The sequence below is a fragment of the Castanea sativa genome, chromosome 9 (assembly GCF_040712315.1).
Source record: "Castanea sativa cultivar Marrone di Chiusa Pesio chromosome 9, ASM4071231v1".
Taxonomy (NCBI): Eukaryota; Viridiplantae; Streptophyta; class Magnoliopsida; order Fagales; family Fagaceae; genus Castanea; species Castanea sativa.
The window spans coordinates 33,590,824-33,601,658 of NC_134021.1; the positions used below are offsets into that span (position 1 = coordinate 33,590,824).

The following is a 10,835-nucleotide window of genomic DNA, read 5'->3' on the forward strand; positions in this document are numbered from 1 at the left end:
GGAGATTGTTAATCATACCCCACTATAATGCTTCCATTTTAAGCTCCTAGCCTTGGCTGATGTCAGTAAGGAAGATTACCACCATTGTTCCCTTCTTTGATTTCAATAGATTGAAGTTTATCAACAACAAAAAAGAGCTAAAGAGATGTGGATCTTCCTTCTTTTTCTTTTTTTTGTTGTTGATGAACTAAGAGATGTGGATATTGGGTCATCATTCTGCATCTTTATAATTCCAAGATACTAATGCAAAATAGATTGACCAAATCAAACCAAACATACTTTTGCCTTTAAGAGGAGAAATGGATGAAAGTTTAGAAAGTTTTTTTTCTTTGAACTCTAGTTCTCCTAATAAAAGAGAATTATGATATATTAAGTTATAAAATTCCTTGCTATGATTGTTTTAACATGGTAATAGCTTAGAGCACCGTGAGAGCTAGAACAATACCAAAAGGAAAACAATAGCACTCATTAAATTGTAGCCGAGCTCCTAAATACATACTCCCGTTGCGTTAGACATTCTTTCCATCTTCTGACATGTGTTATCTCAAGCCTACCCTATAAAAAATTTTCAGGCCTTCTGGACGACGCAATTATTGTATATTTGGATAACTTCACGAGTTTTAGAGGCAACGGCTGTGTACCCCAAGGCCCAAGCATCCAAAAATAAATGATATAAAACAAAGGAAGGAGGGTACGAATACAATATAAAACTATCACTGCTAGGAGATCCTTCATTTGCCAAAATCTCCCTTCGTGAAAGATGTGGTGAATGTGGGTTTTCTCAAAAAGTTGGAGGGGGGATTTGCAATTAGAGATTAAAGCATTACAAAGGTGAGATGAATCAGATAGAGCATCATGTAATGTAAGAATTGTAACTACAACTTTCGTATCAAGTTCAATATAGAGTTTTTTTTATATTCAGATTCTTTACTAGGACAAGGTCATCATAAAGACCCTAAATCTCAACTACTAAACATTACACATTGTCGCATCAAAAAATAAATAAATAAATAACATTACACATTGACAATGTTCCTTTTCTTTTACCTCCAAATATTAGTGTAGGCTACGTATTAAACCAACCTATCTTTGTTAAAAATAGGAATTCATAGTTTTCTAATTAAATGGAATAGTTCTAGGATTTTAGCCATTATCCATCCACATCACCAAGTACATCACCATATACTTGGCAAAAATGTAATATACACCTTCTAATTTTGCCAAAAATCATTGTAGTAATTTAAGTTTGAAGTTAGTCATTTTAGTCTAGTAACTTTACCCAAAAAGAATTTAGTCCTTTTAAGTTTGAAGTTTGTCATCTCTCTCTCTCTCTCTCTCTCTCAATATAAATATATATGAGTAAAAAAGTACTAAAACAACATTTGCATGTAAGTAATAACTGTGCATATTTACATAGCTATTGTAACATTAATTTAAATATATTCAAGTTTTATGGATCGATGTAAGTGATTTTTTGAATTGGCTGTGCAAAATTTACCCTTCATACTATTACGTTAACTTATGTGAGTGCCCTAACCTTGCTTTTATTAATTGAATATACCATCTACATGTAATAAAAAAAATTTCTAAGGGCATCTGATGTACAATCTTATATCATGTGATGACCGACCTCACTTGTTCCTGGTGTGCAATAACATGGCAATACTTAAAGTGATATTTTTATAATTCATTGTTATGTGCCAAATATATATATAATCCATACAAGTGTTTGAATCCATACTAGTGTTTGAGTAGATTTGACTCCAATTAGCATATTTTCAACCAACTCTACTCTACGCTTCCACTCTCCCTCCTCCTCTCAATCCAAATAGACCCTAATTGTAATGACACAAAGCATTAGTCTGAAACTGTGACTAAAATGATAAAGCAAGCAGAAAGACAAAGAAGGCTTAAACTTTATAGAGCATTAAACAAAAGACTATCTTTTTACACAAATGGGCATACAATTACAAAGACATAGATAGAAGGTTGGACTCTATGCTGAGTTATGCCAAGCTTCTTCCTCAATTGAGTTTATAGATAACGGAGTTACAAAGTTATATTTTACAAACAATAAACTCAATTATTCAGTCGACACTCATCGTACCACATAATTAATACACTATTTACTAAATTAGATCTTGTGGGTGGTTCTCAGAGTTTAGCCTCATCTATCTCTCTCCCTTGATACTAATAATCTTCATCACTTATATATGGTTTCCTAGACTGTAATTGAGATAAGGATCATACGCTGATAAGGGTCTGGAGACACCTTGACCTGGCAATCCTTAAACAACCCCCAAACAAGTTTTTGTAACTATTTTTGAGTTTGGTTTTTTAAAACAATCCCCAAACAAAGAATTTTTATAGGCCCCTCATAAATGCGTTTTATACCTCTCAAGTTTTTCAGGCTAGCTTTATTTATAGGATCTCCACTTTGCCCTCAACATTCCAGCCACTTCTAAGATTAGGGTCGTGACTCTCATGATATGGAAACATGTATCATTAGCTTAGATTTAGGTTAACCTTTTTTGCTTTCACTTAAAAGATGATGCTCCCTGATATATGGGTTTGTTTTGCTTTTGGTCATCTGTTTTGTCGACTGTTTTTTTTTTTTTTTTTTTTTGGGTAAACAAGAGCAATTCATTAACTAAGAAACAGAGACAAAAGAGCAGTTACTCTCATACAAGGTTCCCACAACATCAAGGCTAGCCAAAAGAGCAACATCAGCTGGGGGGGGGGGGGGGGAACAAAAAATAACAAAATCTTGAGAAAGTACAGTGCCTCTTCTAGCAAGAGTATTAGCACACTTATTTGCAATCAGCAATAATTACATCATTACTATTAGACTTCCCCTAATCTTTCATTAGCAGATCAATCACAAGCTTCACATCCAATTCAACCAACACTTCAGCCAAATTTAACTCAATGCACAGGTTGATCCCATCCCGCAGTGCCCACAGTTCTGCCACCACACTGGTAGTGTGTCCAATTGCCCTAGCATTGCCACTCACCTAATCCCCACTGGAATTTCGAATGATTCCACCTCCACCAGCTCTGCTCGAATTGCCTAAGGAGGAACTGTCAGAATTCAACTTGAACCAATTTGCTGGAGTACCACCGCACCTGAACGGAACTTACAAGGCATCTTTCATTTAGGCCAAGGTATGCAAATTCAGAAGCTTTGGCTAATGTTTCTGCCATGAGCGGTCGATGGGTGGTATGGTACCTAAAAATCACCCTATTCCGCCGGAGCCATAAACTCCACACTCCAAATGGGAAAATAATACCCCAACTAATGTCAGAAAATAGAAATAGACGCCTGGTGTGAGGTACAATTAATTCGGAGCCAGTCTTAAGAGATTTGCACCGTAGAATAAGCTGGGGTGGATAGGAGGGGTAAAGGAATCCCGAGAGGTCCGAGCTTGGGGATAGTCCCTCAGTGTGGGTAATTGATTCCATTGTAGCATTACAAACGGGGCAGGAGGGAAGAATGCTTAAGCCTCTAGCAATAAGGATTTCTCTCACATATGGAACCAACAATTTACCTTTTTAAATTAAAGTACGAAATTTATGAAAACATCCGAAATTCGTACCAAAGTTGAAATGCAAGTACCCAATTTTCAGAACATGCAGATTGCAGAGCTCTTTTTTTTTTTTTTTTTTTCTTTTTACTTTTTTGAGTGAGAAAAATCATACCCAAAATGAAAATGTTAGAACGCCAATCACATTGTCCATTGTAAGCAAGCATTCATTACAGCATACAATACCCTTCTCCCCTCCCCACCCGACTCTCACTCTCATGCCCCTCCCCATGAATGGAGGACTGAAGATGCTACAAATCCCATAAAAGCAGTTCGAATATCTTGTCTCCATGTAACTTTATAATCTCTTCAAACTTTTCTTTCTAGCATCCATTTTCTTTTTGTCAGCATGAGCTTTTGCCAACCCACCTTCCTTCTTTTGAGCAGTGGGTGCTGCTGCTGCAGCTGCGGCTGCAACTGTAGACCCACTAACTCCTGTATCTGTTGCTGGTGCAATGGCAGCTTGCTGCTCTTTCCCATTTCCTCTTGTGGATGTTGTAGAAGGAGCCAATGGGGATGGGCATGGCAATGGCAATGCCGCACCTGGCGTTGTACTCTTCTGGTCAGCATTAAGAACCGAGGTGTTAGTCTGGTCAACATTCAAAGCAGTAGTGGACTCAGAAATAGCTCCTGATTTGAACTTGGGTTTTGGTTTAGCATGGATCCCGGTGTAAAGCCTGCATAAGAGTTAGAGAACATCTTCAGGTCAAATTTACTCAACAAGAAAAATCGTATTTCAAAGGTTCTATATGTAAAATTATACCATTTTTTACCAGATGAGAGAAAAATGCCAACCTAAATGCTGGAACTCTTTTACAGTCCAGAAACCTTTCATGTAAATTATATGTTTTATCCAGGTATTTATTTTCACAGAAGAAATATGGAATTTATAACAGTGAGGTGCTGGCAGGATCTATTGATCTATAATAAAGTAAAGTTCAGGTCCTTGTAAGACAATTCTTCTCCGAGTTTTCCAAAACCTTACAGATCCAAAGGGTATCACATTGATTTACAGGTGAGACATTTTTAAGGTTGACGATTTCTATTTTTTCACATAAACAGCCATTATTTCAAGATGCCAAATCCATTTTAAGCATGTATAACCAGAATTGACCCAATACTTATAAAGATTGAAGAAAGTCTAACCATAAGCCGGAAAAGGTATTACACATGGCTCAATAATAACATAAGCGATAGAAGAACCAACCAGAAAACCACGATTTTGCCCTACCACCTCTTAAAAGCTAGACAATCAGGTGTCACTAAGAAGGAACAGATTAGTGATCCAACAAATGACATTCCGTGGCCATATCCACTCTGAGACTAAGTCTGTCTGAATAAACTAATAAAATTTTGACACAGAAATGTGTTCACATATGCCACAACATGAAGTAGATATCATTGTGGGAATGACTGACCTGGCATGTCTAGCATACTCCTCATAATTCTCAAGCAGCATCTTGCCAGCTTGTTCATTCAACGCTGATTCTGGAAATGGTTCGATCAATAAACACCTAACTACCTGTTATCACAACTTAAGAGTCAAGCAAACCAAACCTCAACAGAAAAACCCAAAGATCTCAACCTGAATGCAACTAGTTAAATTTTTGAAACAGCTCTCCACAAACAGATAGGCAAAAGAAGAGAGACTAAAATTATATTTTACACTATACAGCCAATATGGAACCTACAATGAGAACATGTCGTAGACCAAGACTTGGATTCCAATCTTTTTTCAGTGTGTTGACACAAATCTCACCATTGGTTGCAATGTTCGGGTGGAAAATCTTTGTCAGGAAGTAACCTACAAAATCAACAGGCAAAAACCTAAAATGACAAGATGAAGAAATATAAAAGCAGTTAAATCAAAGAATTCAGGTAACTGTAAGGATTAAGGTATGTCAGTTAAATCTTCAACCTAAAAGCAAATTATATGAGCAGTTAATCAAAGAATGCATTCCATAAAAAAAAAAATCCTTGCCTCCATCAAAGGTTCACCCTTGAAATTAAGTTAATTACAGGTACATTGGTCTTACTCATAACCATACTAAAACCATAATAACAAGTGCCAACAAACCTTTGGGAGGAGAGTGTGGAAAGTCATGAGACAATACTAACTTCATGCGGAAAACACCATTTTCATACGGAGTCCCAGCTGCAAGGTCAAGAATGCTTATTAAGTTTGAAGCCTTAACAGTGGCTCAAAATTCTAAACTTTCAAAGATAAAACTACATGCCTGGGCCTTCAATATCTGCATATATGGTCGAAAAATCATCATCATTAACACCTACTTTGATTCCCTCAGGGGGGGATTCATCAAGATTCTTCAATTCCTTTGCAAGTTGCTTTATAACATTTGGTGGAAGATTTTCATTAGTTGCCTGAAAATATGACATAATCAAAATGTTTGTCAAAGGAATTCAACAATGCTAAAGTGAAGAAAAGTATATGACAACATGTTTCCAGCAACACAAGCTCAGAGAATTTTTTCCTAAAAGAAAAAAAGAAAACGGATGAATGATAAAAGCAAATTGATAACCCTATTCACTTAAGAATAGGAAACTGTGCTCCATAAACAGTGAACAGTTAAGTTTCTCATGTACCACACAAACCCTATATTGATTGTTAGACAACAATCATACATAGATGCAACCCTCTGATTTGTGCAAACTACCAAGACAACCATGAGCCTATTGTACAAAACCAACAAAATAATTCAGTGGATAACCAACAACAAGCTCATTTTTAGTTTGTTCCATGTTTAAAGTATGCATATCAGTGTCATGGAGCTTATCTATGCACTTTTCAAGTAAACAGGTAAGCAGTGCATTCCTTTATAAAGTATATAAATCAGACTATCAGAAGTACAAAACTTGTAAATTTCTAACAAAGAAATTAAGAAATACCATTTGTCCAAAATAGAAAGGGAATGCTTATCAAACTTTTGTTGCTAACAAGAAATCGATGCCTTAGCAAATTATGTGTCAACTTTTGAAGTTTGTGTTCAAAATAAGCAGCCACAGTCAAAGGGACCTGCAAACAAATAATATCACACATTAAAATAATAATAATAATAATAATAATAATAATAATAGTAATAATAATAAAATAAAAATAAATGATATCACACTTTATATAATAAACAATGAAGAAAACAGGCAACAGGAAATTAATCAAAAGTTGTTAGCACTCGAAGGTTTTCATAAATGTTGAACATGGACACACCCGGCACAAGCCATAACCAGCATCCGAAACAACTAAAAGCGCAGAAAGAAATCTACTTAAAGGTGTCAATGTGGCTAGTGCTGCCCCCCCAAACAACAATTAGCAGGATCATAACCCAAACATCGTGACTTCTAGCTTCAACGAGTACACAGTATACAAGGTGACGAAGTGACCCACCCTAAACTATATTATTTGGTGCCCCCTCAAGGAAAACCTTACATTTGGTAGAGAGCAAAATTTAAGTGGGAGATGCAAGATCCATTCATAAGCAACTAGGTCAAAAGTATGAGCAAACTTGCATCAAGAGTTTGATATTAAAATCTAGAATAATTACAATCTCATCAAATAGAAACCTACAATGTCACCAGTGATTATACTAAACAATTCAATCAACCACAACTTTCCTAAGTGATCAATGTCATGATTGACCAGTGATCTTGCATGTTATATATGATGTTGGTACACCAACTGAACAGTTTTCATTTTCAAAGGGCCCTATATCACAAAGCTTTAGTATGAAAAATTATATGAACTCAAGAAGCCAAAAAAAAAAAAAAAAAGACACGAAATTTTCTTAAAGAAAAGGTTTGTCTACTTCAAATTATCAAGAAAACAGAATGAACCATCCTTCAGTGTATGTATGTATATATATATATATATATATATATATATATATATAAGTAAATAAGAACTTTCTTATAAAAGAAAGGTCACCTTCAGTACACAAGAAGCATAAAGCATACTGGCAGGACGTGCAGAAAAGTTACAAATTACAAGAGTCTAAAAATTCTAAAAAAAAACTAGAACCTAAACAGGCCAACCAAACCGCCCCTAAGTGTCCTGGGCTAATAGACATAAACTGCCACAAGTAATTTATAGATTTAAAGCGCTCCGCTGTTATTTTTTTACTTCTTACTATAACTTTGTCATTAATGGAACCATCACAATTAAGGAAAGATAACCGGCAAAAGCTCATGTAAGATAAAATCCTATGACCTATCATCCAATGTATCATCACAAAAAACAAACTTGTTAACTGAGACATGAAATTCGATCAAAGATGAGCTGGGTAAATATCAGAATGGAGAAACCACTACTTAAGAAAAACTTCTCATTCAATGTTATGAATTTCCTCATTTCTTTAATAAAAAAAATTGACATTTTGCCAATAATTTTTTTTTTTTAAAACTAGGGTTTGAACAAACAGAAAACTCCATATTCAAGGTAGATATGGTACTTGCAGCTAGAAGTTCTTGCTTGCATCATCAAAATCAAGGAATCATATCATAGATTCTGTTTTTGATTTTACATGTTCTAGCTCTTTTTGAAAACTAGCATGCGCACATTTATTCCCTCTTACCTATTTCTTCTCAATTATAAGCTATGAAATGTTAACAAAACAATTAAGCAAAAATTTATATCAATTAAAGCAAAAAGAAAAAAGAAAGCGCATAGGAAGATCCACATATCCCATATTTCAGGTAAGAGATAACTAGAGCCAAATAACCCAGACATCAAGTGCAAGTAAAAAAAAAAAAAGTCATTATTTTTAAAAAAGAAGAAAAGAGAGACGCACCCAAGCACTCAACACAAAAGTTTGTTAAAACAGAAGTCTTGTAGTTTCAACGAAGCCCAATTATAGCATATTCTTCTGACATAGTATCAAAACCCTAAACGACTAGTCCCAGAATAAGTACATCCTCAGTGCGCGCACACACATACACTAAACCGATCAACAAGAAACAAATTACAAACTTTTGTACTCCATCTGATTAAAAGTACACAAGAACCAAATAACCCATTATTCCCAAGAGAGATAGAGAGTTTGGAACTTTGAAACTAAAACCCACCTCAGACAAACAACCTAGCTGTCTATGAAGCAAGAAAAGAACCTTAAAGAAATATACACAAATGCCAGATCAAAACCCTAATAATGCTCAAAGAACAATCCAACGATCCCACATTACCCATCTAACCAAGAAAGAAAAACCAAACACGCAAGACATCAATTGAAAAAGAGAAAGCATATTCATTGAGTGAAGAATCAATCAAATCAAACTCCACACAACATTTTCACTCAACACAAAACCCACTTTGATTATGCCCAAAAAACAAAACAAAAAAGCAATCACATTCACAGTTCCAAACACACCCATTTGCCCAGAAAAAAGAATTAACGAAGAAAAGTACAACAATTAAACAAAGCCCAGATGAGAAAATTAAAGAAAGTACATATATCAAAAACCCCAGATGAGAATTCACCTTGTCTGATTCTATTCTTCTCTCTCACAGAGCCAGACCCCAGCAAGGGGGGAGAGAGAGAGAGAGAGTTTTGTGAAACAGAGAGCAGTGAGAAAGCGATCTCTTTCTTGGAATGATTGATCTGTTTGATTTTGAGGAAGTGAGAAATATTATATTTATATTTTTGTAGACAAATTTTTTCAAATTTGTATCAATTTTTTTTTTAATGGAAACTAAGAAATAGATATAATCATATAATTGTTTTTAAAAAATGATTAAAATAAAAATATATTTGATGAAGGTTAAATAAATATAAATAAATTTGATTTGAAATGACGTGTCGGGTAGCAAAATCTTCTGTATTTATAGACGTTAGATTCTTTATGTTTTTCTTCACTGAGAATCCACGCGTTTATGCTGCGCGTGTTTACACTGCTCATTCAAATTTTGCACACCTTTCGGATGTTTTCATTCTTTTTTCTTCTTTTTCTTTTTTGGCAAAAATGTAAAATTCACTATCTAACTTTTACTATTTTTCATTTCAATTTTTTAACTTTGAGTATTTTTAATTCTGTCTTCTAACTTTTAATTTTTGTCAATTCAGAACTCTATTACATCTCAGTCAGTGGCTGCTGTTAAAACTCCACGCAGTTTTGGAAAGTTTTTTTTTTTAAATTAAAATTAAAAGAAAATAAGAAAAATGTGAAGAAAAAAATCCCCTGAATCAAAACAAAACAAAGAACTCCAAACCCTTAATGTTTGGGGTAGGAAGGAAGCAATGAATGAATGAAAAAGAAAACACAAACATACACACCTGTGTTGGCGTTCCTAAGACATTAGCAAAATCGGCACGCAAGGCGGCCATAGCACTGTACTGGACCAAATTGACAGTGGAAAACTTTGTGACAGAAAGGTGGGCCAACAGAGACAGATAAAGTGAGGAAGGAAAGAGTAACGCATTTCGTCTTCTTTGATTTTATTATCATCTTCTTCTTCTTTTTCTTCTTCTGAGCTCCCTCATCTATCAATCCCAGACCCAGAAACAAACAAATAGCTATGATATCATATAATACATATTTCTTCTATCTAACATCAATGAGCTAGCTAGGGACCATTCCTAGTAGGAAGAAAGTTTGGATTTGGGTTTGGAGTTCTTTGTTTTGTTTTGATTTAGGGAAAGTCGTTCCCTTTTTTTTCCAAATTTTTCTTATTTTCTTTTAATTTTGAATTTTTAAAAAAAAAAAAACTCTACAAAACAACGTCATTCTAAGGGTTCTAACTGCAATCACTAATTGAGTTGTAACGAAATCCTGAATTAATAAAAATTGAAAGTTAGAGAACTGAAATAAAAAACGGTGAAAGTTAGAGAGTCAGTTTTGTATTTTTGTCTTTTCTTTTTCTTAGTTCAAAAGTTGGACTGTTGGGAGAATTTAAATTATAAAAGTTATTAAAAATATTAGAAAATGCAAGTCCAACCTCTTGATAATAAAGAATTAAAAAAGAAATCAAATTCTAATGATATTATAAATACTTTAATTTATAAGTTTAAAAATAAATAAAAATAATATATAATAAGTTTATAACTAATAATATTTATAGTCATGTGCAGGGGCGGATTAATGCATTTGGGAGTCTAAGGCTAAATTAGAAATTGAAGTCTTTTATATATTTAAATATAACTTAAAAAAATCAAATATTATTTAAACTCTATTAATAATTATTACTAATTAATACGAACCTTGAACCACGCAAATTTTTTTTTATTAGAAAGTTTATAGACACAA

The 10,835-nt window shown here is 34.1% G+C and overlaps 1 protein-coding gene across 1 annotated transcript; it reads right to left on the reverse strand.

Annotated features, from left to right (window-relative positions):
* Positions 1-3,648: 3,648 nt before the first annotated feature.
* Positions 3,649-9,286, reverse strand: LOC142610351 (ubiquitin-conjugating enzyme E2 22). Its single transcript, XM_075782155.1, has 7 exons — positions 9,073-9,286; positions 6,492-6,618; positions 5,822-5,966; positions 5,662-5,739; positions 5,272-5,388; positions 5,003-5,102; positions 3,649-4,261 (listed from the first exon to the last, which is right to left on the reverse strand). The coding sequence occupies exons 2-7, from the start codon at positions 6,492-6,494 to the stop codon at positions 3,883-3,885; spliced, it is 822 nt and encodes a 273-aa protein (XP_075638270.1). The 5' UTR covers positions 6,495-6,618; positions 9,073-9,286; the 3' UTR covers positions 3,649-3,882.
* Positions 9,287-10,835: the final 1,549 nt, after the last annotated feature.